This window comes from Peromyscus californicus, unplaced genomic scaffold (genome assembly GCF_007827085.1).
Source record: "Peromyscus californicus insignis strain IS unplaced genomic scaffold, ASM782708v3 Scaffold_4__1_contigs__length_199733344, whole genome shotgun sequence".
NCBI lineage: Eukaryota > Metazoa > Chordata > Mammalia > Rodentia > Cricetidae > Peromyscus > Peromyscus californicus.
The window spans coordinates 69,579,474-69,607,471 of record NW_026294562.1 but is presented as its reverse complement, the minus strand read 5'-3'; the positions used below and the strand labels follow the sequence as shown (position 1 = coordinate 69,607,471).

At 46.3% G+C, this 27,998-nt stretch overlaps 2 protein-coding genes across 2 annotated transcripts in view; one reads left to right on the top strand and one right to left on the bottom strand.

Annotated features, from left to right (window-relative positions):
* Positions 1–44: 44 nt before the first annotated feature.
* Bccip (BRCA2 and CDKN1A interacting protein) lies at positions 45–11,195 on the top strand. The gene is made up of 7 exons (XM_052711877.1): positions 45–244; positions 4,668–4,742; positions 5,427–5,507; positions 6,879–6,968; positions 7,645–7,832; positions 9,043–9,217; positions 10,761–11,195. Exons 1-7 carry the CDS (start codon positions 83–85, stop codon positions 10,929–10,931), a joined length of 942 nt encoding a protein of 313 aa, XP_052567837.1. The 5' UTR covers positions 45–82; the 3' UTR covers positions 10,932–11,195.
* Positions 10,996–27,998, bottom strand: part of Dhx32 (DEAH-box helicase 32 (putative)) — a 57,962-nt gene continuing 40,959 nt past the window's right edge. The window contains exons 6-12 of the mRNA XM_052711871.1: positions 26,957–27,056; positions 26,707–26,865; positions 16,008–16,199; positions 14,937–15,086; positions 13,616–13,803; positions 12,305–12,486; positions 10,996–11,457 (exon numbers count right to left, since the gene is read on the bottom strand). Of these exons, the coding sequence (XP_052567831.1) occupies positions 11,289–11,457; positions 12,305–12,486; positions 13,616–13,803; positions 14,937–15,086; positions 16,008–16,199; positions 26,707–26,865; positions 26,957–27,056 (1,140 nt within the window). The 3' untranslated portion in view covers positions 10,996–11,288. The remainder of the gene's footprint in view (positions 11,458–12,304; positions 12,487–13,615; positions 13,804–14,936; positions 15,087–16,007; positions 16,200–26,706; positions 26,866–26,956; positions 27,057–27,998) is intronic.

Sequence of the window (27,998 nt, the reverse complement as noted above, 5' to 3'; positions counted from 1 at the left end):
GGTACTGTCTATCCCTAGTCTGACAAGAGAGAGTCCGGAAGGAGAGGGGCGGGACTTGCGCAGGCGCGGTGTGACCGGCAACATGGCATCCAAAGCTAAGAGGCGAGCGGTGGGAAATGGGGTTCAGCAGCCGCTGGGAGCAAAGGGCCAGCGCGAGGAGGAAGAAGAGGATGAGGTGGAGGATGAGGAAGAAGACGATGAAGACAGTGACGACGAAGAGGATGAAGACGAGATCGTGGACGAGGTGAGGCACACGTGACCGTATTTTGGATGTAGATCTGAGAGGGGAAAAAAACCATTCTGGCAACCGAAGCGGTGGGAACTGTGGTTCAGGAGCTGAACCGGACGTGGCACACTTTTACTCAGGTTCTTCCCTCAGGCTTTTCTACACATTACTCCCTGAAGCCCTTCCCGGCTGAGTTATTTCCCCCAGAAGCCCGCCAATCTCACACACACCTTCAGTGGTCCCAAGGCTTTACCAGGCCAGCAGAGACCTGCGAAGTTTCTTCTCTCCCCTCCCTGCAGCAGCTCTCCTCCACCATCTACGCAGGCACGCTCACTCTGGCCCTCTGTAGTTTCTTAAAGGCCACCTGCTCTGTCCTATACACTATTCAAATGCTCTTCATCCTGCATAGTTTCCCCTTCTTTATAGACGTCTCAGCTAGACCATATTTCCTGCCTCCCTGGGACAGCCAACCTGGTCAGATTATTTGGTTTTGTGGCCTCACAGAACTGATGTCCTTTCTTCAGACTTTTTTTTTTTTTTTCCTGGAGCTGAGGACCGAACTCAGGGCCTTGCGCTTGTTAGGCAAGCGCTCTACCACTGAGCTAAATCCCCAACCCCCTTCAGACTTCTTATTACCCACTTTTCAGTGGCTTAAGCACTTCTTTCTAGGTGAATAATTAGGGATTGAATGATTATTCAAGACAGTTGCAGTCTCAGTAGGTACTTCAGGCTTGACTGTCCAGCGCAGGGTTTGTAATTTATCCCTCTCTTCATCATTTCTGTAATAGTTCCCCAATTCTGTTAACTTTTATTATGCTTCCTTTCTCACCCCTCACCCATTCCATCAGTAAATTCTGTTAGCTTTTCCTTCAGTATCCAGGCACAGCTTATCATACTCTAGTTCACAACTCCATTGATCTCTTGCCTGGTTACTATAAAGGTTTTCCTTTTTTATTTTTTTTAGATGAAATTAAGTCTGAGATAACCACGGTGAAATCGCATGTAATTTTATTTTACTATTTTTGAAGTGCTGAGAATCAAAACCAGGATACTGTGCATGCTAGGCAAGTACTTTACCACTGAGCCACACTCCCAGCTTCCTATAATAGTTCTTCACTGTCTTGCCTTTCCATTCTTGTCCTTCTACCATCTGTACTCTATTTACTGCCAGAGAGATCTGGTTAGCCTATCCTACTCTCCCTCATTGAATGCTCCGATGGCTTCCTATTTCTTTCTTTTTTCCAAGACAGGGTTTCTCTGTAGTTTTGGTGCCTGTCCTGGATCTCACTCTGTAGACCAGGTTGGCCTCACAGAGATCTGCCTGACTCTGCCTCCCAAGTGCTGGGATTAAAGGCCACCACGGCCCAGCTGGCTTCCTATTTCTTTTATAGAACAGTCCTAAATCCTTTGGGAGGAGGGATTGCCTCCATCACATTGGCCTGTGTGCTTGTCAGTGGCCATTTGCTTAATTAATGATTGATGGGGAAGAGTCCAGCCCACTATGAGTGATGCCACCCCTGGTCCTGGGTGGATAAACAAGCCAGTAAACAGTGGTTTCTGTGGTCTGCTTCAGTCAGTTCCGGCCTTTAGTTCCTGTCCTGACTTCCCTCCATGAGGAACAATTACCTGGAAGTATAAGATAAAAGAAACCCTTTTCTTCCCAAGTTGATTTTGGTCATGCTGTTTATCAGAGCAACAGAAAGAATGTCATCGTTGATAATAGTGTAGCAATATAAGCTTGTACATACTCTGTTGGTGGGAGTGTGTTGGTGCACTCTCTTTGGAGGGTAATTTGAGGGTATTTATCAAAATTTAAATTGCATATAACTCCTGACTCAATAACTTGTAAGACTTTACCCTCTAGAAATTGACAGTAATAATAATAATGAGACTAAATATACCCCCAGGCTCTGCATTATGTATTAATTCATTTAATTCTCATATCAGTGCCATGAACTTAGGAATTATCACTATTTTACAAGTGGGACCACACAGTAAGTTCAGGGGAAATGTGTATATATAATTATGTGAAGGAAAAAAGAAACAAGGTGTGTGGGGGCGGGGCAGAGATCCATCAGCTTGTGTGTGTGTGTGTTATTTGACAGTAGCTTTAGGAGAATAGGAATATGATGCTAAGGCTAGGAAAAGGGTTTCTCACTCAGACCTTAGCAGTCAGGGTAGCTTTTGCCCCTCACCTATGCCTATAAATTTCTTTATGTGTATGTGTCTTTGGCCTGCATCTACATGCATGCTGTGCCCACAGAGGCCATAGAAGGCGTCAGATCCCCAGGGCTGGAGTTACAGATGGTTGTGAGCATCCATGTAGATGGCTGAGAATCAAACCTGGATCCTCAGGAAGAGCAGCCAGTGCTCTTAATTGCTGAGCCATCTCTCCAGCCCAGAGAGGAAATGGTTAAAGCTTTTAGGGCAGGTCTCCATTCTGAAATCCTTAGTGAGTATTTCTTCCTTTATTTAATTGAAGAAGGCTTTTGTTTTCTGATACATTTATTCACCCACAATTAATTTCTCTGATGTAAAAGCCCATGAAAATTGTCTTGGAAGATCAGAATCAATCTCAAATTTTTTTAAGAAGATGTATCAGGAGTGAAGGAATGTGCATAGTTCAGGTCCAGCCTAACTTAAAGGACAAAGTGAATTAGCTGGCTTTTCCTCTTAGATTCTGTTGCTGGCTGCTTATCAGAGGTTAGGGGACTGAGAGACATGTGCCCTTTTTAAGTCTCATGGCTCCACCATAATTTCTCCTGCCTTAGGCCTTGTATTGGTGTCCCCCGTGCCAGGAAATCTCTTCCCCTGTTCTCATTTTTTTTTTTCTTTTTTAAATGTGCTCTGGGTATCTCTGTGAACATGCCAGCTCCCCTGGAACTGGAGCTATAGACAATTGTGAATTGCCATGTGCGTGCTGGGAATTGAACTCAGGACCTCTGGAAGAGTAGCCAGTGCTCTTAACCGCTGAGCCATCTCTCCAGCCCCCTCATGTCACTTTTTAAAGCAAGCTTTTCTTGACTTTCTGATTTCCTAGTTTTAAGCTGTAACAACACAGTATATCTTTTTAAATATGTATGTATGTATGTATGTATATATTTCAATTACATTTATTTGTATGTGTATGTGCCGTAGTCACATGTGTAAATGTCAGAGGGCAACTGCAGGAGTGGGTTCTCTCACTCTACCACGTAGGTCATGAGGAAGGAACTCTGGTTGTCAGGCTTGGTGGTGAGTGCCTTTACCCCTGAGCTATCTCACCATCACCCCCATTAACTTTTTTACAAAGTTCATTTACAGCAGCGCCCCCGAGTGTGTGTGTGTGTGTGTGTGTGTGTGTGTCTGCCTCCCACAGTACACGTGTGGAAATCAGAAGACAGTTTGCAGAAACCGGTTCTCTCCTTCCACCATCTCAGTCCAGGGAATTGAACTCGTGCAGTCAGGCTTGGCAGTGCATGCCGTTACCTGCTGCACTCTCTCCAGCCCGTCTTCCTCTTTTTAATGGCACATACAGTTGCAACTTTAGACTTACTTCCTGTTGCCTGTGTCTGCTCCAGAAGAGCAGAGTCGTTCACATCCGCTTTGCTCACCATTTTCATCTCCTACTTTTTATTTATCTAGAGACATGGGCTTGCTATGTCACTTTGTTTGACCTTGAACTCACATTGTAACCCACCCTTACCTTGAATTCCCCATCTCCCTGCCTTAGCCTATTTAGTGCTGGGATCACAGGCCTGTGCCACCAGGCATGGATTCACCATTTCCTCTCAAGTGCTTGGTACCTGCTGTTACTTAGTAAATATTTGCTAAGTGAACAAAGTATAGCCTCACATCAATGGGTAAATTAAACTCTGGGCAATTCCAGGGACTTGAAGTGATCTTGTCTTTATGAATGCTTTTGAAGCTAGGTGAATGACCATTTATTCCTTCTTTGTGGCTTTGTAATATGTACAGATAGCAATCTGAAAGTATTTACCTATTTTTTCCCTTTTTCTTTGAGAAAGAGTCTCCCTGTGAAGAACAGGATGACTTCAAAATTGAGATGTTCTTGCACCCCTCCCCCAACCGGCAAGTTGGCATTGCAGGCCTGTAGTACCATCCTGATTTTAGGTTTGCCTGTTTCAGGCCTGACAGTGATAGTTGTTTAGGTAACATTCCTCACTCTCCCTTCACTGTTATGAAACAACGTCTTGCTATGTAGCATAGGCTTGCCTCAGATTATTGATTTTCCTTCCTATGTCTCCCAAGTTCTGCTTTGCACCACCACGTTAGACTAACATTTCATGTTTTTCTCAACCCCAACTCCCTGAAACATTTTCTGCAGATAGAGAGCAGACCTAAAAGAATGGAAACTGAGGGAAAGGAAAAATTTGCAAAATGGAAGTACTACCTGCATCATTTCTAAATCTATGATGATCTGTTTCACCTACTATTACAGGAAGTGAATATTGAATTTGAAGCTTATTCCATCTCAGATAATGATTATGGCGGCATTAAGAAATTACTGCAACAGGTATGGTCTTTCCAGAATCCCCATGCCTGTCTTCTGCACTTTGCTGAAGGAGTCTCTCCTTTTCAGGGGTGACTGGCTCTTTGTGCCTCTTCTCTTGGCCCCGCCCCTGGTTACTGTGTTTAAGTTTGCCGTGTCCTGGAATGCTTTCCTTTTTATGTGCTCACTGCCTGAGATACTAGTCTCTTCCTTATAATCCACATCCAAACTTGGTGGGGGGAAAACAAAACTTTTTTTTTTTTAAATAAAGGAGGAAGAGTTTGGCTTACAGTTCAGAGGGGATGCTGTCCACTGTGGCAGGGAAGGCAGGGCAATAAGGGCCCGAGGCCAGCCTCCCTAGATAGCATCAGCAGTTCAGAAACAGAGCGTCAGTCCTTATATATAACAGCCACGTAACTGCACCTGCTGGTGCCGCACAGTCCACATTGCTGCCTGTACTCTGCCTTTACCTCAAATATCATGACCTGTGTTCATCCTCTTCCCATCCCTGTTTGCTAAATGCTACTGGCTGTGTCTTTTCTGAAATTTCTTCACCTCTGGATTGTTGTTTTCCTCCTGGTGTTACTTTTCTCAGCCATCTTGATCAGGTCATTACATTTTATTGTTGTGGTTTAGATACCAGAATCAAAGTGTTACTAGAAACTTTGCCTTGATCTTTATTTAAAATATTTCTTTTTCTCCTTTAAGCTTTTCCTAAAAGCTCCTGTGAACACTGGAGAGCTAACGGATCTCTTGATTCAACAGAACCACATTGGGAGTGTGATTAAGGTAAGCGGGTGATTGGCACTGTGGGTTCTTTGTCCTCTTCAGCTCCGACTGAAAGAGAAACTGGGAGGCCTGCTCAGAGGCCTGCAGCGGTCCAGGATGCTAATGTGCAGGAGTCTAGGCACAGTGTAGGGAGGGGAGAAGAGGCCTGACTTCGAAGATACTTGGGAGGTGAAATATGATATGGCTTAGTGTACTCGGTTCTGAGTAACAGGAAATAGTCAAGGATGACTCCCAAATTTCTGCTAGAGCAAGGAGGTTAGCAGACATAGAAGATAGGTTGAGAGGATGAACGCCATCATGGGATTTGTACACTTTGAGTTTGGGGTGCCGGGATGTGTATGTGAGGTACTGAGCAGCAGCTGGAGCCTTGAGTTTTCAGCGGATGTCAGTCACTGAAATCAGATGTGATTGGGATTGCCAAGAGAAGGCAGAGGACAGACACCCTGGTTATGCCAGCTGTGCTTGTCTGAGCCAAATCAGTGGCAGAGACATTAGAGGAACTGATAGGAATGGCTGCAGCAGGAAGGGGAAAGCAGTGCCCGGGTTCATAGAAGCCAGGAAGGAGTATTTAAGGAAGGAATTATCTAGTGGGGTTAGAGAGCCGAAGGAAATGAGGAGCCGGCATGGACCTGGCTCTGCTACTTGTCAGCTGGGGCTCTTTTGGTTTCCTCTTGCTGTATTACAAATAACTCCACCGCTTAGAATTATCACAGGCATCTGTTTGGGTTGTGGACCTGCCATTTGGACAGAGGTCAGATTCATCTCAGTTCCTCTTGCTTTGTGTTCTATGTGCTGAGCAGGCTCTGGAGTAGGGGCATTATCACATGAGTCTTGGCACAGTTGCTGAGGGTCTTCTGAAGTACAGGGAAATTGTCGGATATAGATAGTGGAGGACCAGGGCTGGCTCATGAATTACCTTCTCATTCTCCATTTGTGTCATTGAGTTTCGATTAATTTAAGACATCTTGCCAGCTGGGCAGTGGTGGCGCACGCCTTTAATCCCAGCACATGGCAGACAGAGGCAAGCAGATCTCTGTGAGTTTGAGGCCAGCCTGTTCTATCAAGCAAGTTCCAGGACAGCCAGGGCTACACAAAGAAACCTTGTCTTGAAAAAAAAAACAAAAAAAAAGGAAAAGAAAAGAAACCCCAAGAATCTTGTATAGAGAAAGCAGGATGAGGTCACCCAGAATGTGAAGGAGGAACAGGTCAGTCAGGAGGTAAAGTGATATGAATGCTGCCACATGGCTTTCAGGACGCAGTGCTTTGGGAGCAGACAGAAGAAAAATAAGCTTTGGTTTTGAAAAGTGAAAAATTAGTGTTATACTTCTTCCCAACCAAATAATGTAAAATTCAAGCACTCTTGTAAAACAGCAAACGGATGTTTCAGAAGACAGCGGTGATGAAATGGATGAAGATGAGATCTTCGGCTTCATAAGCCTTTTCAATTTAACGGAAAGAAAGGTTAGTTTCCCTGGGTGTATTTGAAGCCTTGAATCTGTGGTCAAGATGGAGTCTTCTATGTGAGAATATAATATTAACTATTAGGGTTTGTGCTATTTATTTCTCTGCTCCTTTTTCAGCGTGGCAGTGTTTTGTTTGGAATCACTTGTATCCAGCTTAAAGCTGATTGCTCCTGCTGGCACAGTCACCAAGCATTTTAGTGGCTGGGGTTGAGATGTTGGTGCTGATACAGGATCTGTTTGCAGGGTCTCTGCAGCTGGTCTCTTTGCTCCTAGTATAGTTTAGATACAGAGGCCTTGTTCAGCAGCTTCCAAAGTTTTGGGTGGGCCCTTAGCATGTACTTGTGTTCTATCATCTCTCTTTATTGACTCAATAATGAGTTCTAATAAAAACTATGCCAGCTCTTTATTCTCCGAAAAAGGTGCAGCCCACAGTCAATCTTCAGTTTCCAAAGGACTGTTCCAGTTAATTTCCAACTGTTTCTGTGAGATGGAGTAGAATTGCTATTCCAGTGTGTGAGTGTTAATTGTAAACTTGATTTACCACCAATCATGGGATGGTAATTAGGTGTAGTTACTTTTGGGGAATTCTCCAGCAGGAAACATCAGGGTTTAAAGGCAATGGGAGGAACCCCTCTACTTGTGAGGTGAAAAGAAGCCTTCTCTTTACTTTCTAGGGTACGCAGTGTGCTGAACAAATTAAAGAGTTGGTCCTAAGCTTCTGTGAGAAGAACTGTGCGAAGAGCATGGTTGAACAGCTGGACAAGCTTTTGAGTGACACCAGCAAGCCTGTGGGCTTTCTGCTAAGTGAACGATTCATTAACGTCCCTCCACAGATTGCTCTGCCGATGCACCAGCAGCTTCAGTAAGAGACTCTGGACACTGCTGCCTTCAGTCAGTTTTGACCCAAGTAGATTCAGAAGTGTAACTTGTGTGAAGCATGTGTAGGTTGGTACAAAATGTCCAGCCTGGGTTGTGCAGATTCCGAGTGAGGGGAGTGGAATAGTATACGAGGGGCACTCATTTCTAGCATTCAGCCCCTTGAACAGTTTTGATGATTGATGGTAGTAATTGTGATATTTTCAAAAATTCAGATGGTAGAAAAGTTGAATTTTCAAGACCTTTTACATTTGACTGACAGTTTCCACATACACAGATTTCTGTAATTTCAACAAAACATTGAATACTAACAAAACCAGAATCAAGCGCCTACCTTCTGTTTTGACTAATGAAACCACATCCTTCACTGGCTCTCCTTCCTGGTCTTTTGTTGTTCCTTAATGCAGGAGAACAACAACATTGAGACAACTAAGTGAACTAAGGACCATACGTCTGTGCTTTGACTCCCAGTTAAAGTGGAGACAGAGTACCCTAGCTCTGGTATGGTCTCCCTCACGGAGCACCTTCTCCCCGTGTCCATATGCCCCATGCTCCCTTTCACCCTCAGCTGCAGCTCAGACTGCTCCTGTATCCTAAATGGTTTTATGTATCTTTGGTTTCTGTAAGCAGCTGGGGCTCCTGCTTATTTGGTCTCACAGGGGCTTGATCTGCTTTCTGCTGATTTTGTGTTGGAGCTAAAGTAGACTGTTCTGAATTTATTAGTTTGGTTTAAAGGCAGTCAGTCAGTTTTGGAAGGAGAAAAATTCCATTGCCATTTCACTGATGATTCTAGAATTTAGGGTATCCATAGCTGTGCAGTTCCTGCAGTGTCAGAAGTCAGCCCCAGACTGGTGATGCAGCTTGTGTATGTAGTCACATGCTCTAGTGCCATCTGCTGTGCCTGTGTGCATTTGAATTTTGCAATTAAATGTTGATTGTTTTAAATTTGCACAAAACAGTGATATTGAGGGAATCTGAGATCAGCTGTTGTGGGTATGTGTCTTTCTGAACTCAGGTTCTTCACTGTTTACTGCAAAACCCAGTGTCATCACATGCTTCAGTATAGCCAGTAGCATAAGTGAGAGGAATGTCCAGCCTGTGTTCAGCAGAGCCCCGAGAGGGTGCTGTGTCGGTTTCCTTTGGGCTCTAAACAGATTTAACCCAGCAGTAACCAGTATGTGTGTGGATGCTTGTAGGAAAGAACTAGCTGAGGCACAAAGAGCCAATAAGCCATGCGGAAAGTGCCACTTCTATCTGCTGATTAGTAAGACATTTGTGGAAGCAGGGAAATCCGGTTCCAAAAAGAGGCGGGACGGCCTTCAGCAGGAAGCCTTGATGTTCGCAAATGCAGAGGAAGAGTTTTTCTATGAGGTAAGGATGGCTTGCTTCATCTCTCTGTTAGCTGTCAGTAGAATTTCCTTGAAAATAAGACTTATCCACAGGATTTATGCCAAAGACCTGCTTTTCTCTGTGGTCCCTGGCTATCGGCTGACCCACTGTCCGGTACATGGTGCACACACAAAGGCTTCCCATTACACTGTGTAGGTGGTGAGGGTGAGGTGGTAGGCACTTAGAGTGTTTTTACAGTGTGATGTTCAAGCCACATTTGCCTGTTTAGTTCTAAGAAGTTGCCCATGTGCAAATGTGGATGAGTGAAGGTGATCACAGCTGTTCTGTGCCCTTAGATCTGGATATCATCCTGCTGGTGGATCTCTAGCACTTTCTATATTGGTGGCTCATACTGTGATGGGCAGCCAAATCCCAGACAGTATTCCTCTATTCTTTCTTACATGGCCCTCTATGGAAATCTTGAAATTTTATCTCTTAGGGGTAACATTTTCCTTAATTGGATGATAACACAATTTTAAAATGTATATATGTATGTATGTGCAGATGCCTATGTGCCATGGCATGCTTGTGGAGGTCATCTTCCACCTTGCTGAGACTTTAAGGTGCAATGAGGTAGGTCTCATTGCAGATGCTGTGCTGAGAAGCCTTGTCTGCCTCCCAGGGGTGTTGGGACACCTCTGCATCCATTGTGTAGGTGTTTTCTAGTGATCAGACATACAAAGCTAGGATACTGACCCTTTGGGCTAGGATACTGACCCTTTGGGCCATCCCCACTTACTGAAGCAGTAGAAATTCAGCTATGCCTTTGTTTTATAAGAAGTAGATAGCAAAATGGGGTTAGGGAGAGTCAGTGGTATGCAAGTGCAAGGACCTGGGTTAGAATCCCTAACATCCACATGAAAAAACGAGACATGCACAGAGACAGGAGAATCCTGAGAGCTCACTGGTCAGCTTCCTGCTCAGTGGTGCACTCTGTCTCAAGACAGTACAGTCAACCTATAAGGACACCCGATGTCTTCTTTTGGCCTCTACTCAGACACATATCCACATGCTTACATGCATGTACCACATGCAGGAAAAAAGCCAGCAAAAATGTATTTTTACAAATGGAGACAATTTCAAAGAAGTCTATGGGATTTCAGCATGCTCTGGCTATGCAAGCACCATACTGACACAGTGTCCCCAAGCTAAAGAAACTGCCAGGCATATGAAGGTCAGCTTTTGAGGACAGTTCTAAGTTTCACTTACCTGTCACAGTATTATCTTAACAATCAAGTGATCATGAAAGTGACTTTGAAATAGAAACAGTATCACCTCTATCACTTGACTGCCTGCTCCTGCCTTGGAAATGGCACACCTTAATCCGTGATCCTCCTGTGGGTTGAAACCCGAAACAAATTTCATAATTTCCCCCCAAGTGTCCATTGGAACTTAACTTTATTCAGAGTGTTGCTTCCTTCCACTGGTTTTCTTATTTGCACGTATACCAGACAGTATGCTTTATTGTGGGTTAAGTGAGCTCTGCCTTTGAGTTGCTACATTTGCCTTGTCTCTTTTGCTGCAGAAGGCAGTCCTCAAGTTCAGCTACTCGGTGCAGGAGGAGAGCGACACTTGTCTGGGAGGCAGATGGTCCTTTGATGATGTGCCAATGAAGCCCTTGCGAACTGTGATGTTAATCCCAGATGACAAGATGGATGAAATCATGGAAAAACTGAAAGACCATCTATCTGTCTAGTCCATTTCCCCCGGACAGTGATGGACTTGTTTATGTATAATTACCAAGAAACCCACTGGAGAGATACTGAAAAACTCATTATTTTATTCAGATTCAAGTCCTCTACAAAAAGTAGGGTTCTGTTCCATGTGTCCGTGACACATTTACATTTCTTATTTAAATTTTGGTCAAATTATAAATGATTGGTTAAAAACTTCCAATAAGAAAACGATGGAATAGTAATTTTAAGAACTTAATAAAAACTATTTTTTTATTTTAAAATCATACTTGAAGTGTTAATGTCCAGGACTGTCCTGGCTCCAGCAGCCCACTGCCAGTCTCCCCTTGGTGTCCTTATTGCACTCTGTCTTGGAGAGGTCACTGGATCATGCATCTCTGCTCAGTAGCATCGGGGCACTTCTCACACACATCCTGGTCCTTTTTCACAGCTGTGGTGGGTAGGTGGCATGAGGCTTGCTGTAGGATGTCCTTGCTTTCACTAGGAGGCAGGTTACTGAAATAGTACTGTGGCACCAGCTGCATAAATCTGTTCATTCAAAACAAACAATAATATGAGAGCAGGGGACTGGCAGACATTAGGAGGATACGTGTAGACCTGGTATTTCATTTGAAGACCTGGTACCTTGTTCTGCCTCTGTAGATAACAACACTGGTTTTAGTTCAGTCAGTCTCACTGCACTTCCCAGTGTTCCTTCTCTAGTACGAGGCCATCACGAGGGGGATCAGATCATATGCTTGGAGAGAGCTTTGGGTAAGCAACAGCAGAGCGTCGTTGCCTCTTAACCTCAGTAATACTGAATCCACTCGTGTGAGCTGTGACCTTGAATACCATGAGGTGCCTTTAGTCTAAGTCTGGAGTCATCTCCGAGAGTCTCTGGCCTCACTGTTGCCCTTCCTGTCCTTTCTCCACTTAGCAGCTATACAGAGATCTTTATAGCATAGAGAGGCCTTCCTCTTGCTTAAAACACCAATTACTGTGCATTGCACTGGGGATAACATCCGAGCCCTTCTGTGGCCTACAAAGCCCTACACCCTCTGGGAACTGCCTGTCTCTTCAGCCTCACCTTCCCTCCTCCCCTGAGTCACCCCCTCACCTCCAGCTCCGACCAGTGGCTTATCTGTTCCTAAAAGCTGGCTGAGTCCATTCTACACGGCCAGTGCATTGGTGCTTCTCTCTTGCATGGTTCTGGATGACACCATAATGTGTTTTATATTTCTCCCTAAGCTGTAATCTCAGGCAGGCATGCGTATTAGGTGTCGTCCATGTAAAGACAGGCACCAGGAAAAAATCTGAGAATGAAATAATGCAATGTGTGCTTCAATTCTACAAGGGTGAACTGAAAAGAAAGCCCTTCCTTCTCAATTAGACTTACAATTCAGGGGAGACTGCCGAGGTCACCCTGATGTAGTTGTTCTCGGATATGCTGAACTGGTGGAAGAGGACCCACTCGGGCATCGTCTTCGTGATGGAGTAGCTTGACAGTGGATGCAGCTGAGCAACCTGCTTGTGTGTGAGCATTAAGTAGTTGCCAGACCCATCAACATCCCGAGCAATCTAAAAGGTTCAAAGAAAAAAGAAATGTTTGATACACAAACATTTTAGTTGAAAAATTTTATACAGAACAGCTAAAACTAAAATTTGTCACCCATGTTTCCTGTTTTCAGATAATAGAAAATAAATCACAATGACTTTTGTGGTGATATTGCTTGTACTCTTAATAAAGCTTGCCTGAAGATCAGAGGACAGTTAGCCATAGAGGTCAGGCAGTGGTGGCACACACCTTTAATTCTAGCACTCGGGAGGCAGAGATCCAGCTGGATTTCCTTGAGTTCAAGGCCACAGTGGGCTACATGAGATTAATCCAGTCTAAAAGAGAAACAGAGCCAGGCTGTGGTGGCACACACCTTTAATCCCAGCACTAGGAAGGTTGACACAGGAAGTGATATGGCTGGGCGGAGAAAGGAATGTAAGGCAGGAGGAGAGAGGAATTTGCGTATTCAGGCTGAGGAGTTGGCGAGGTAAGAGGTGGTGGCTGTGGATTCGTGCAATAGACTTTTGTCTTACCCCTTGAGATAGTGATGCTGTTAGCTTCAGCACCTTAGGGTAAAGTAAATGTTGGGGTCATGAAATAAAATGTAGAGTACCATCAGCTCTGCCATGAACTGTCCATGCTACCAAGGCTTTATGCCTGGTGTTTAGCTCAGTTCATCCTTACTGTACCCTCTTACATAGATAACCTACTTTTCCTCACAGATGAAGAGATCTATCCTGACTCATCTATCTCTCCATTAAGACTGCTCATTAGGTACAGTGTTGCCAGTTCTGATCTGAAGAACATACTTACTTCTGTCATGGACATTAATTAGCCTCTCGATGGACATGAAAGAAACAACTGAGGCAGTACTTTGACTCACTGGGCATTCAGATCACTAGTAAAAGGGAAAGAGGAGCTGTGGTGTCTACTTCCCTCTCTAGGGAAAAAGATCCATCCCCCTGGACAAAATTAACAGAGTATTCTGGCATGAGAAGTGTGCTTAAATACCAAATCTTAAATAACATCTTTTTAGTGTTGTTTTAAAAGTTAAGGTCAGTAAAACCATCACCTAGGTGAGATTGCTAGCTGAATCTCCCATGTATGCGGAACTCACTCCACACATACCAAAGCAGCTCTGCTCCTGCTTACCTGCATAAAGTAGCCAGAAAGCAGCGCTTTCTTGATGTTCAGACTATTTTCCTTGGAGCCAAAGGCAGGCTCTGCATAGGGAAGCTCGATCCGCTTGATAATTTCTAAGAGTTCTGTTCGGATAACATCTGCCATCCTGAGAGCAGAACAGTTGAGGAAGTAATCTTGACACCATTTCTCCACACAGTCTAGAGGGAGATCAAAAGGCCACTCAGAAATGATGTGTTAGTCTTCTTTAAGCTCTATTGAAGGTCGTGTGAGTGAGTGCAGGAAGGCAGCTAGGATAGGGCTCTCCATTGGCTGTTGGATCGGCCACACCTGTAGCAGCTGCTGAGGTTCTGTGAACCCAGCATACTGGAGACCGGGGCACACTGGAGACCGCATTAGCATCTGCACTTGCGTCTCTGTACAGCAAGGATGTATACAGCTGGAGACCCAAAGCTAGAGGAGAGCTGTTAGCGTCTACCCCTCTGATCATCCCATACTTCATCTAGTAAGGCCTTACCAGGCTGACCTGGGAGTTCATTATGTCACACTTGAGCTCCTTGTCTACCCTGGGGGCCACTTGCTTGTAATCCAAATGTACTAGTCTGATTTTGTTTCAAGGTACTTTCTTGGCGTCTGCAACTGCATCTTGACTGAAGAATGCAGATGACCTTGGCCCAGTGGACATGAGACCCTCATCTACCTGTCCACTTGTCCCACTCAGAGCAGCAGGAGTACGTACTTGGTCGGACACCATCACCCAGCCTGGTTCGCAAAAGCTGACCACAGTCCTTCCAGTCCATTTAGGAACAATGACCCCTGCTCCTGACATGATCCTACTGCCTTGCAAACTGACCTCAAGATTTTTCCACATCATTTCAAATATTTTTCACATTATTTTCTGGACCAAAGGAAGTAGAGGCTGGTCTGTGGGAAGCAGAAGAGCCTTCTGTGGGAAAGGGAGCTGATCCAGTTCCAACCCCTGACCTCTCTTTTCCCTACTCTGCAAGAGGTGATGCCAGCTTCCCCAGCAGTGGGCCTCTCCTGTGATACTACGATATCCATTGCAGTTCAGGGACACCGAGGGCACCAGGGGTGTCTGCTCCCCTCCCCACCCCAACTCTATTCCGTTACTGTGCTTCAGGCATGCTGCTCTGAAAGCTCCAGGGTACTAAAGCTTCCCAAACCCAGACCCCTGCTGTAACATGTCAAGCCTCCCAGTGGCTAATGGAGCTATCGGAAAGAAGGCTAGCAAATAACAATTCAAGTATCTGAGCCTCATTTGGGGAAGGGAGAAGGAACGGGAAGGTGGTTTCTGGGGATCATGCTCACGTACGCTCATTGGTAGAGTTCAGAGCTGTGTCTTGGTAGGCCCTGTAGACGTTGATGAGTGTAAAATGATCACCTTCAGGGTGCAAGAACGTTTTCCAGCAAGTCTCAGCAGCCTCCTCAGCACCATGAGACACGTGCAAAAAGCAACTGGGAGCTTTAAGATGCAAGAGGTCACAGTCAGCAATGCAGAGGACACTTCACCCTGGCCCAGCGTGCCCAGAGGACCCCTGTCTATGAACCCAATCCTGTCTTGGTTCTCTGAATCAATACGTTGTTCTTAATGTTCTTGTTTACTTGGAAGCCAAAGAAATTGAGAGGGAGTTGTCTTAATTCTTTCTCCTTTGTGTGCATGTTGCTTTGCACGTGCTCGTGCTTAGTACCCTGCTCACAGTCCAGCGGAAGCAGGGTGTCAAGGGGCCCAGCGGGTCAGACACAGGATTAGGACTACGTTCCGATGTGGCACAGCATTTAGTCCATGCTGCTGTCAAAGGATATATGAAAATAGATGAGCCAGAATCAGCGGAGCTGGCAGGAAAGACACAATCACAGGTTCTTTGGGAGGCGCTGTCTCATGACTGTTGTGGTGTTGGTGTTGTTTGCACTTCCCTAGTCCTTTTGGCAAGAAACCAGGCATGACCTTTAGAATTTCTGCATTAAGGTGATTTTAAAAATCTCCTCTTGGGTTGGGGATTTAGCTCAGTGGTAGAGCGCTTAGGCAAGCGCAAGGCCCTGGTTTCAATCCTCAGCTTAAAAAAAAAAAGTCTCCTCTTTTCAGTCTATTGAAACACTTCACCACAGGGCTGTTGTGGCCCACGCCTTTAATCCCAGCACTTGGGAGACAGAGGCAGGCGGATCTCTGAGTTTGAGGCCATCCTAGTCTACAAAGTGAGTTCTAGCGCAGTCAGGACTATACAGAGAAACCCTGTCTTGAAAATAAAAGCAAAACAAAAACAAAAACCCACTTCACTATTATCTGCAAAGTTAGGTACATCAACCACTGTCCCTGCTGCACACTCCATTTAAATCTATACTCGGCGTGGATTCATGGTACAAAGGAAGGGTCATTAAGGAATACCTGTTACCATGGCAGCGATGGTTAGCATTTCATCTACACAGTCAAATTCACAGGCTGCTAAGATAGACTTTGAGAGCTGTGGATCCAGAGGAAACTCAGACATGATGATTCCAAACTCGGAGAGATTGCCATCATTGTCCAGGGCTGCCAGGTAATCTAAATCTTCCAGTGCTTGCATCAGGCTTTCTGGGGCTAGGAAAGAGAGAAAGAAAAAAAAAAAAAAAAAGGAATACGTTTTGCACAACTGAGATGGAGCAGCGAGTAATGATTTTTAATTTTTGTATAAAACAAGTAACCAATGAACAAAACCTGTGAAGCAAGAATGGGCCAGACACTAAGTCAGTAGATTCTGAGGGGCTGACAGGGCCCTTATGGCTATATAGATAAGGGCCCTGACAGAGTGGCAGGCTGCTGTGCAGAGGACAGCCAGGGACTCCTTGCATTTCGATGTTGTCCTGAGGGATCAAAGATGACTCTGGGGATCTGAGACCTCTGCTGACCAGGCAGCAATGCTCCAGTCATTGTGACTGGAGGGAACATACCTGGTGCTCACAGAGCATCCAGAGCAGAGTCTGATCCCACCAGCCGGCCAGCCAGTGAGCCTGCTGCAGGCTCAGAATGCTGGCTGTGTGAGCAGCCCCTGCACGAGCCTACAAAGCCAGCCCCGAGTGTACTTAAGGGAACGCAAAAATATCCATTGCTCAATAAGGCAAAACACACATGGTCTACAGCCCAGTAAACTGAGGTATGACAAGGAGAATGGGCAGAACAAAGAAGTCAGAGAAAGCAGAAATACTAGACACAGACACTTGAGGTTACTGCAAACAGATTGACTTTCCCCATCCCTCATTTCTTTTAGATAACATGGGCACCACTTCCGTGTGTGTGTTATAGCCACTCAATTTCCACAAAGAAGTCCATTTAGTCTCTGACCATGTGGAACCAAGTTCTATTAAATATGCTTTTTCACCTGTCTGCTATCTGGTATCCCAATAACGGCTACGCAGGGAAGCCAAATCCTGCTGCACCACCTAAAACCAAAGGCCTTGAGAGAGCCGCAGGCCAGCTTTCATCGGTCTCAGTCCTGAGATGTACGTAGTGTGTGGGAGACGGCACCCATAGGCCTAACCCAAGAAGCAACTGAACCTGCCTGTGCCTGAGAGTTTTTAAGTGACTGACAGGAAAAAATGACTTATTTGCTATTTATAATTTGAACTCCGCAGCCTAGTCACAAGCTCTGGTTTGATCAGATTCCCACTGTGGTCAGGAAGCCAGGAAAGCTTTTAGAAACCATGAATGTGGTCTGGGATACACCAATGCTGTCCTGCAGCCTTGCTGGGGGAGAGCAGAGCAAGTGAGTCAAGAGACCAGAAACAGAGAGGGTGGTGCAGAGCCAGCACAGGGAGCTCTGTTGGGAGTGACACCCCCGGCAGGGAGACAGGGCAGCCACCTATTGTTTCTGGGTTTTTCTCCAATCAAAATCTAATACTAAGCAGAATGGCCTTCTCTTTATCCCTGGGGACTTGGGGCCTGACCACACTGGTGAACACAGAACCTTGAGAGGTTGCAGTACCAGGAAGGAAACCACAGGCTACTTAGAAAAGTAGTCCAAGACTTCCATCAGAGAGCTGTGGGTCCTCAAAGGGACCGCTGATGTGCCACAGAAGCTTCAGGCAGGAGCCTGGGGGATGCATAAACAGCAAGGAGCCCGGGAACGCTGGTCTCATCAGGGAGCACCTCAGACAGCAAAGCTGCTGTGTGATGAGCTACAGGCCCCAGGACAACTGCCCACGAGCCTATGGCTAGACAGACAGGCTCTGTTCCTAAAGAGCACTGACTACTCATTTTTGTGTCCTGAAGTTGAGCTGGCTACACACAGAGTTAACAGAGGGACAGAAATGACTTCAGGACTATACTCCTGGGCTTCATGCAGAAGCTTTTCTCGTGTATTTATCATAAAGGAGGAACGGGTTAATGATCATGGATGGCGTAAGTGAGGCGCTCTAACACCGAACCCATTTGCTAATACCACGTTCTAAGACATCCCCCCAGTGCTGTCCATAAAACTACGTTTAAGAGTAGAATGGCCCAGATGAGGGTTTTTCAATGGCAGTGTGCCCTGAATGCAAATTACGGCAGGCAGTGAACGAATGGGACCAGAGCAAGGCCTCCTCATAGCCATGCAGAACAAGACTGCTTTATTCTGCAGGCAACTTCAAGAGGAGCAGAACAGCCTTCCTATTAGACATTCTTGTTGACGACAGCTCTGCTTTCTGTAGAATGTCACTGCAAGCTCACAGGCTTCCCTTACTGTGGTTACTCAAGGTCATCTGAAGGGCTATAATCACATATCCTCACTGTTCCATGCATTCATTCGATCCAGAAGGAACCCCAAACAACCCACACATGTGCCTGCCTTTTCCTCCTACCAAGCAGCAGGGCAGGTCTGGAACAGGTTAGCTGGCGATTGGTAACAAGGCTCAAGTCCCTCTGTGGAGAGGAGCTGACTGAGCAACGGCACCAGTTATGTGAGGAGTCCAGGGTTAGGCTAACGACGGCCTCACACAGTCGGTGTCCTCTGCTCTTCCAGTGCATGCCCAAACACATCTATGAGAGATGGGAGGAATCCCAGGCTGGCCTCTTTCTCTTGCAGGACATCTGTCCCACACTCAAGTGCTTGGGGTGTGTGTCGGGGGTGGGGGTGTCTCTTCCAGTCAGGGCTTCTTTGCCACAAATGATTTCTGCTTACTTTTGGCCTCACTTGCTAGCTGATAATATACAAGTTCATGTCACTATATTTATTTATATTCAACCACAGGCAAAAGTTTTCAAATGCAGTTACCCCTGGGAACATTAGCAGAACTCCATGGCTCTTCTTGTCTGGGATGGGTAAGTACTTCCAGGTACACATTGAGACAGGAAGTCTCTTGGTAAGCAAGCCTCAAAGCCAGTCAGGCTTTCTCCTTCAGCCACGCTCTTCAGCCTGTCTTACCAGCAAGGGTGAAAGATGAGGGCCCAATCTGTCACCTGAGATGGGAAGGGTTTGAGCAAGGGAAACTCCCCAACCACTAGCAGGACACCAGGAGAAGTCATGCTATGAGCCTGGCTTTCAGATGATGGCTGTGGCCAGACTTTCAGAAGCTCAAAGCTAAGGGTCACAGCTCAAATGAGCTCTTGCTGGGTCCAGAGACCTCTCACATACCAGCTCAGCTCCCACCTGTGGCACAGAAGAAAGAGTAAGTGGACAACAGACAGCCATGGGCCCCCTCAGGCCTTCTTTCCTAGCAAGCCACATCAGCACCTGGCCCAGTTAGGTCTCAGGGAGGACCAAGCAGGTGAGAAAGAACTGAGTTCATCTCCACACAAGGCTGTGCCTCCTCACACTATGCTAGGGAAGACTACTGGCCTTCCTCAAGACACATCTGTCAGTCTGTTCCTCAGGATAAGGCATTGTGAGTGTTGGCTCTTACCAAACAACAGCCCTGATAGATGTTCTGAGGACTTCAGCTTCTTTGCAGTGTAACTAGAAGTCTCTGCCACCTTACAGCACCTAGGACCGATCTTCAGACAAACAAGGCTTATCACTGTAATAAGACGGCATAGCATTGGCTATTCCAAAAACACCTGGGGAGTGGGGGGGGGAGGCCAAAAAAAAATGCATGGAGGCTGGGAAAGTGGCTCAGTGCTGAAGAGCACTGACTGCTCTTCCAGAGGACCCTGGTTCGATTCCCAACATCCACACAACAGCTCACAACCATCTGTAACTAATTCCAAGGGATCTGATATCCTCTTCTGGTATCCAAGGGCACTGCCCATGTGGTGCACATATCTCCATGCAGGCAAAACCCCCATCCACATAAAAATAGTAATTTTAAAATGGCTGTCCAGTGAGTGGCTTCTCTGTACACGAGGGCTCTCTTTGCTATCGCCTGTCTTCTTATTAGACTGATGCTCACCATCCATTCCCTCAGTCCAACTTCAGTGTCTTGTGCTGCTGGCACTTGCAAGGTCCCCAGGCAGGTGCACACTTGGGGGTAGTCCTAGTGCTGATCCCTCTGGGGTTGGGGGGAGAGCTCATTGCAGGCACAGACATAAACCTGGACTCACACTGTTTCTTAATGATCCAGCAGTGAGACATGGCTTTGCGTTACTGACCGTCCAATTGCCCCTACTAACCCAGTCACAGTGATGGCTCAGGGTGGGCTCCTTCTCCTTGGGAGTTTTATATTTTGTACCAAGACAAACAGGGGCCTTTCAGGGGCTGAGCATGCATACATCACAGAGTTCAGGTAGAGAGCTGCTGTGCAGATCCTGCTGTGCAGATGGGAGGAAGGCGGCAAGGAGGGGAGGTGTATGTATGGAGAACCAAGCAGTGAGGCCGGAGGATGGCCAATGGGGAAAATGCTTGCAGCACAAGTCTGAGGGTCTGAACTCCACCCCAGGAACCCACATGGTGGAAGGAGAGAATTGATGCCTACAAGTTGTCCTGACCTCTACAACTAAATGTAATAAAAATGAATAACAACAACAATGTCCTAGCTGTGGCCTTTACTGGTACAGTGGTTGAACAATTTCTTAGCTCTGGGCTGTTCTGGAAGCAACATGCAGCATGCATCCTGCCTGTAAAAAGGAGCCCCTCCCTATCGAGAGCCCCAGGTGCAGCCGGTGATCACCCAGCCAAGCGAGCAGGTGGCTTTCTCTCTCTCTCCTGAGAACAGATTGTGGCACTTTAAGACCAATCTGTTTCAAAGGAGAATCTCTAGCTTACAGTGCTTTACAGACTTGCAGGCATCCTCACAAACATCTCTGGGTATGTGACTTTGATGTCAGAAGATCCAGGTTCACTGACTCAGGAATCATCTAGTGAAAAATGTGTACCCAAGCCCTGAGGGGACCACTGCAGAGCTGGATCCCCCTTTCCAACTGGCCTCTGCAGCCAAGAGTCGGCCTTGTCTGTACTTTGTGTTTTCTTCAGGCCCTTATCTTGTCCTTGATGCTAAGCTGGAAGTTCAGGTTGAATATGGTTCATTTTTCTTTTCTTTTTTCTTTTTTTAAATTTTGAGACAGGGTTTCATGTAGCCCAGGCTGACCTGGAAATTCACACACAGGATGATCTTGAACATACAATTCTCCTACCTCCACTTCTATTTCATGAATGCTGTGATTATAGACACGGACCATCAAGCGTGGCTCTCATTTTTCTTTTCATAATCCCAGAAATCCTGGCCAGTCTGCTACCAGTAAAACAAGTTTTAGATATGAGCATAGAGATGACATTTGGCATAGTCTGAGACGTTTTGCCTGGTTTCTCTCCAAATCCCTGTCTAAGTACCTTTGCCTTCCAAGGACAATAACAGTCTCAGCCATCTGTTTCTGCTAAGGCACTCAGCTGGTCCTCAGCTTCCTGACCCAGATCAACAGTGGCTGTGACACTTTCATGGAGGTCTATCCTCAGGCAGCCAAGGAAGAGGAAAAAAAAAGCCTTGATTTAGCTTTTCAAAAGAGATGTCCATGCCGAGGGAACTCACTTAACTGCCGGTAACCTAGTCATGCCAAGTCCATTTCCACATGGTTCACAGATCCTGAAAAGGGCAGAGAGTGTGCTGCGCTCATACATTTCAATTATAAGTTGAATTAAATGCATCGACTGCAAGCAGCTTCTTCTCCCCCTCTTCCTCCTCCTCCTCTTTTCCAAAATGATGAGCCAGAGTTTATCCACAACTACGTTTCCCCAAGCAGAGCAGAAAACAGTTGTGTGTGTATTGTCAGGAGCCAAAAATAAACAATGAGTTTGACACCTTTGTTCCCAGTTATCAGCTTGAAGCCTCATAAAGTAAGAAGCAACCAGGAGCCGGGGTCCCAGCACACAGAGAGAGCAGGGGTCCCGGCACAGAGAGAGAGAGAGCAGCAGTCCCAGCAGAGAGAGAGAGAGAGCAGGGGTCCCAGCACACAGAGAGAGAGAGCTGGGGTCCCAGCACACAGAGAGAGCAGGGGTCCCAGTACAGAGAGAGTAGGGGTCCCAGCACAGAGAGAGAGAGAGTGCAGGGGTCCCGGCACACAGAGAGGGCAGTCCACAGTCTAGCCTCCTGTTTCCTTTCAGGTATCTCTGACGTCTGATTTCTTCAGAACCCTCTAGCAAGCCTGCTTTTTCTTCTCCCCTCACATCTAGTTCACCAACCACCCCCTCTCCTGAGCAGGAGGATGCTGAGGGTACCAAGACATGAACAGTAGAGCTGGATGGGCAATGTTTATGGGTAAAATGCATGTGGGGCTGGTAGTTAGTGGTAGGGTAGTTGCCCATCATGCAGTCTCTAGGTCCCTCCCTACCATCATGAACAAAGAAAGTCAGGTCTCGGATGTGGCTCAGTGGTACGACACTCTCGGAGCATGCCCGGACTCTTGCTTCAATCTCTAGCAACACCAAAATGTAAAAACAATAAAAAGGTGGAAAAAAAAAAAAAAACTGGAGGAGCACTTCTGGGAGGACTCTTGTAGCAGATCCATCTGTGGCAAAAGCCAACCAATCTCAAGTTCAGAGGCCATCCGGTAGAAAGAAGGAAGGCTGATGATACTCTCACCCCTAGATGTCATCCTCAGGGCCAGGACAAGGTGAAGGACAGCACATGGACAAGTCTGGGTTACACGGCTCCCACTTTAAACACTCCTTCTACCTTGATGGCCTCTTGCTGACTTCCCTGTCCTACAAAATGTGACAAAGGACACGGACGTCACAGGCAGATTGCCACTTACTTCTAGGGTAAGCATGATGGGAAATTTTAACCACTGGCCAAAAGTGGAGAAGAAATGCTATTTTCACAAAGATATAAGCAAAAACTAAGAGCAACCAATACTTTTTAAGTCGGAGACCTTTATACGATGATCCAGACATTTGCCTGCTTTGTGGAAGCTAAGCTTCAAGTCACAGAACAAAGTGGGCTGGAGAAGCAGGACCCTGCTCTGACAGTCTAGTGTCTCCCTGGCCATGGGGCTAGGTCCCCGTCAGCTTCAGGAGCATGATGGGTGAGGAAACGGGGAAGCCCCCTGGCTGTGTTCCTCGACTCATTATTATTTATAGGCACCTGCTGCCCATGCTTGGCAAGGAGCACCAGGGAGAAAGGGAAAACCCCAGGACTTTCAGCAGGGCAAGGCAGGACAGTCAGACCCCGGCCACTGTCAGGGCAGACGCCACCCGCCCCATTTCTGTGAGTTGCCTTGTTATCTAGTGACTCCGTTTCTTATCTGTAAAGTGGAGCAAATAATAACATCCAGTCACTGGGCTATTGTCACAAACGATTTAACACACCAGTAAACACATATAAACGACTGAGAACAGGTTGGGGTTTAAACAGATATGATGCGCAGACGGTAGCTGCTGGCAGACCTTCCTCACCAGCTGCTTGTGGACATGTACAGCTTAGCTGGGCTTAGCCAAATGGTGGTGATGCTAGCCTTTAACCCCAGCACTCTGGAGGCAGAAGCAGGCTATTCTCTGAGCTTGAGGCCAGCCTGGTCTACAGAGTGAGTTCAAGGTCAGCCTGGTCTACAAAGCAAGTTCCAGGATAGCCAGGGTTATACAGAGAAACAGTGTCTCGAAAAACCAAAAAGAAAGAAAAAAGGTTAAGACATGTACAGCTGCCCCCACCTCCCAGACACTAGAGGGGTTTAACCTCAGCCTGCCACACAGGGGGTAAGCCAACTGAGGGTACAGAGAAGCCACAAGCTGGTTTCCTTTTGAGCATGTAACACCAATCTGCTTTGGGCATGGTGGCTGTCACTCAGGTAGCAGCTGTGTGGCCTGTGCTTCACTGGCCTTTCCCTCAGCCTTTCAGAAGCTCTGGGGACAAGAAGAAATCCAGGGCCAGTAGACTGGGTAGACCCCTGGAGGAAACTGATCAGATGAGGGTCAGTCTTGCTCAGGAAACTTACCTCTCTTGTATGTTTGCCCTAATTGCAGAGGAGTGAAATCTGAGTGGACTTTCCCCAGGTGCTAATATAATTAATGAGGAGGACACCAAGCCACTTCAGGAATGTATCTCCAACTTCTGCTCATCTTGTCTTACATACCGGTGCTCTACTGTCCCTCCCTGAATTTATTCCTGATAATATACAATTAACTTCACTATTTATACAATTATAGGAAATCATCAGAAATAGGAAAAATCTTATATATATAATACACATCAGATCCCATACGGGTCTGCCAGGTCTTCTAATGCAAGGTGATGATGAGATTGATCAGTTATTAATCAGTAATGTGCTAGAAGCCTCAGAATTTCATAAGAAACACCATATAAATAGCGAAGGTTTGAAGTAGGACTTTTCCACCACTTGGCAATAAGCCAAGGAAATTGTACCTATTAGAAGTTATGGCCATCATGTACAAATTAAGACTGACAATGCCCCAGCATATGTCTCAAATGAGACAGTTTTTTGCTTATTACAATATAAAGCATATTATAGGTATACCACACAATCCCACAGGCCAAGCAGTCATAGAAAGATCTAATTGAACTTTAAAGGATATGCTAAATAAACAGAAAGAGGTAACAATGACCCCTAGAAATAGGTTACACAATGCTTTATTAACTTTGAAATTTCTCAAATTCATGAGAATTTCTGATGAGAAAGGAACAACAGCTGCAGAGAGACACTGGACAACAGAACCAGAGTCCAGAGATCATCAAGTAAGAAACTGTAACAGCTAAAAGGTATTTACACCCCCAGACCCAAAAGTGTCTGGGCTCTACAAAAACAGACTTTAATATAACCATCTGTTACTGTTAAATGCTCTCAACAATTGATCACCTGTCTCCTGGATGCCAAACTAGTAAAGGAAACAGGTGCCTTAAAATAATCTGTCTCTGATAAAGCTTAACATGTTCCAATCTCTTTGTCTCTCCCATTAACACTAACCAATATAAGCAGAGTACTAAACACCACATATGGTCACTAATCTTCTCATGGCTGCTTTTTAACATGTTTCAAAACTTTTCCCAAGCTCCAGAAACCAGCTTAAATCCATCTGGACAGGTTGGACCTACTTCAGGCTTTTCCTGTCTCATCAGCATCCTGTCAGATACAAAAGCAGCCAGAGCACCAAGCCAAGAGGGATGCATGTCTCCAGAGCAATGAACAGCACACAGCCCATCATTCAACAACACCTGCCTACCTCGGAAGACCCCCACTTCCCTATCCCCCCCCCAAGAGCCAACTGATGCCCTCCAAGTCAGCTGGAAGTAGTTTTTCCTGGGAGAAACGACGCTCCTATTCCTATGTGCTTGCTTTTTTATAAAAAGCAAAAGTCTGGAATGTAAGGATTCTGTATATGCGCAGCTCAGTGGTATTGTCTGGTGCCTTATTACGTCATCAGCGGGTGACTGTGCCCCAGCCGAAAAGCCGGACATGCACCCCCACTCACTCTCTCAGTCTCTGTCTCTCTCTCTGCGTTTCTCTCTGCCCTCGGTCTCTCTCTGCATCTCTCTCTCTGTCCTATCTCCTCTTCTCTCTAATAAAGCCCATTCTAACTCTGATAACCATGGCTCGTGACTCTTCTGCTGCTGACCAAACCAGCACCGCCGAGGCATCCACCTCCAACCAAACCAGCGCCGTATACCCTTTCAGCCGGAACAACGTTCCAGAACCTATATCAGTTCTGTTCTGTACAATGAGTTTTTCCCCTTAATAAGTCCTTTGCCCCTTAAACAGACTCTGTGGATTTCTCGTTATACCTCCCTATATCTGCTGCTCTTGCCAGTCCTTCTGACTCCACTGCCCAAAAGATAAGATATTCTCTGGGCTGGGGAAAAGGCTCAGCGGGTAAAATGTTTGCTGCACAAGAATGAGGACCTGAATTCAGATCCCCAGCACCCACATAAACAGCCAGGCTCGTGGTGCACAGCTACAGTCTCAGGACCTGGTGGGTGAGGCAGAGCTGGGAGAATCCCAGGGACTTGCTCACTGGCCAGCTAGTTTAGCCACTCAGGGAGCCTCAGGTTCAATGGCAGACCCTGTCTCAAAAAAATGAAGGCAAAGAGTGATACAGGAAAATGCCAGATGCTGAGCTTTGGCCCTCGTGCTGGCTAGTCTTATCTCAACTTGACACAAGCTAGAGTTATCTGAGAGGAGGGAACCTGAATTAAGAAAATGCCTCCACAAGATCGGATTTTAGCCTGGCCAGTAAGGCATTTTCTTCACTAGTGATTGATGTGGGAGGGTCTAGCCCATTGGGGTGCCATCCCTGGGCTGGTGGTCCTGGGTTCTATAAGAAAGCAGGCTGAGCAAGCCAGTAAGCGGCACCCCTTATGGACTCTGCATCAGCTCCTGCCTCCAGGTTCCTGCCCTGTTTGAGTTCCTGTCCTGACTTCCTCCAGTGATGAACAGCAATCTGGAAGTGAAAGCCAGATAAACCCTTTCCTCCCCATCTTGCTTTTGATCATGGTGTTTCAGCACAACAAAAGTAACCTTAGCCGGGACCGCCCTCGCCGCTGCACACCACATGCACCCACACACCCCCACACACGGTTTTTGTGCCTTTAGGTTTTCTTCAGAGAATTTCTACCTGTGATGGTGAGGAGGTGTCAGCAATGACCAAACCCCATGCTGACTGACACTGGCTTACACTGACAGGTGCCACGTGCTCCCGGGTGCCACAGAAGGAAGAAGTGGCAAGAATAAGAAGAAAACCTGAGTGTGAAGCTACCTGGCCTGTTCATGAAGTCGCAGCGGCCCAAGCCCGCGATGTCCACCCTCTTCATGAAGAGCACCATGCTGGTCAGGTTGGCTTCTTGCATTTCTGCGGGCTTAAGCGGCCTCATGTCTTTGGAGGCAAATTCTTCAGTGTACAGACAGAAAAGTTTTCCTGGAAGAAGACAAGGGAAATGGCTTCAGTGTTGCTGTGGCATCCATCCCTGAGGGACTTCACTGGCTGGCTACCGTGCCTACCACACTACCTGAGGGAGAAGACCCGAGAAGCTGCTTGCGGGTCTCTGCTTGGCTTTGGCTGATGGGCTGCAGGACGAGGGAGTTGGCTCTGATTCGGGGATTGTACACCTTTAACAGAAAGAAACACAGCATGTTAGCTCCTGGACACTCAGGTGCAGTCACCCGCCTCTCCAAGGTGACAGCCCTGCAGCATGCCACCACAGAGAAGCTGTCAGGCTCTTTTCCTTTGTTTGGTGTCTATACACACCATGAGATGGAAACAGCAAGGGCCTTGGCAAAGGGATCTAAAGCTTCCAGCTTCCACGGTACCTCTGGAACTATGGGACCTCAGTATCACCTGCCACAGTACTGAACTGCCAGTTCCAGGGCCTCAGGCTAGTGTGGGGACACCCTTCCCCCAAATGCCACATGAAAGAGGGTTTCCACTCAACAGGCCTGTCATGCTTTGACGTTTTGTTCAGACTGTTACCTCAGTGGGCCCACTTGTATGGCACATACTTGGATTTTCTGGGTGGTGTACCTACTGCAAATGCCATACAGAACTAATGGTTTACTCTGGCGTGTGGCTTAAAAGGGCAAGTGACAGCCTGTCCGCTAGGAATGATGAAGTAACCGAAGATCAACTCTAATAAGCCAGCTGTGGCAGTGTGCAACTAAGACCCTAGCACTCGGAGGCTGAGACAGAGAATCTGAAGTTCAAGGTCAGCCAGGCTACACGGCAAGACCCAGGCTCAAAAGGGACTACCTCCAACTTGTTTCAAGGGAACCTTCATAACCACTGGACACCATGGTGTCACGGTGAAACAAGGACATTCAGGAAGTGCAGAGTTTCCTCAAGGGATAAAGTCTGGTAGTTTTCTCTCTGTCTCAAAAGCTTTTTTTTTTAGTTCCAGTAGTTTTAGAGTTTAACAAACCATATCTTCATTTTTTTTATTTAAAGGGAATGACAAAAATATTTTGTATGAGGTTATTTCATTTATAAATTTATTTTATTTATTATTATTTATTTATATAATGTATTTATTTATTTGATTTTTTTTGAAACAGGGT

Coding starts and splice junctions, on each gene's coding strand:
- Bccip (XM_052711877.1), top strand. CDS start 83: ATGGCATCCAAAGCTAAGAGGCGAGCGGTGGGAAATGGGGTTCAGCAG. Junction 245..4,667: donor AAGACGAGATCGTGGACGAG/GTGAGGCACACG, acceptor CTACTATTACAG/GAAGTGAATATTGAATTTGA. Junction 4,743..5,426: donor TTAAGAAATTACTGCAACAG/GTATGGTCTTTC, acceptor TTCTCCTTTAAG/CTTTTCCTAAAAGCTCCTGT.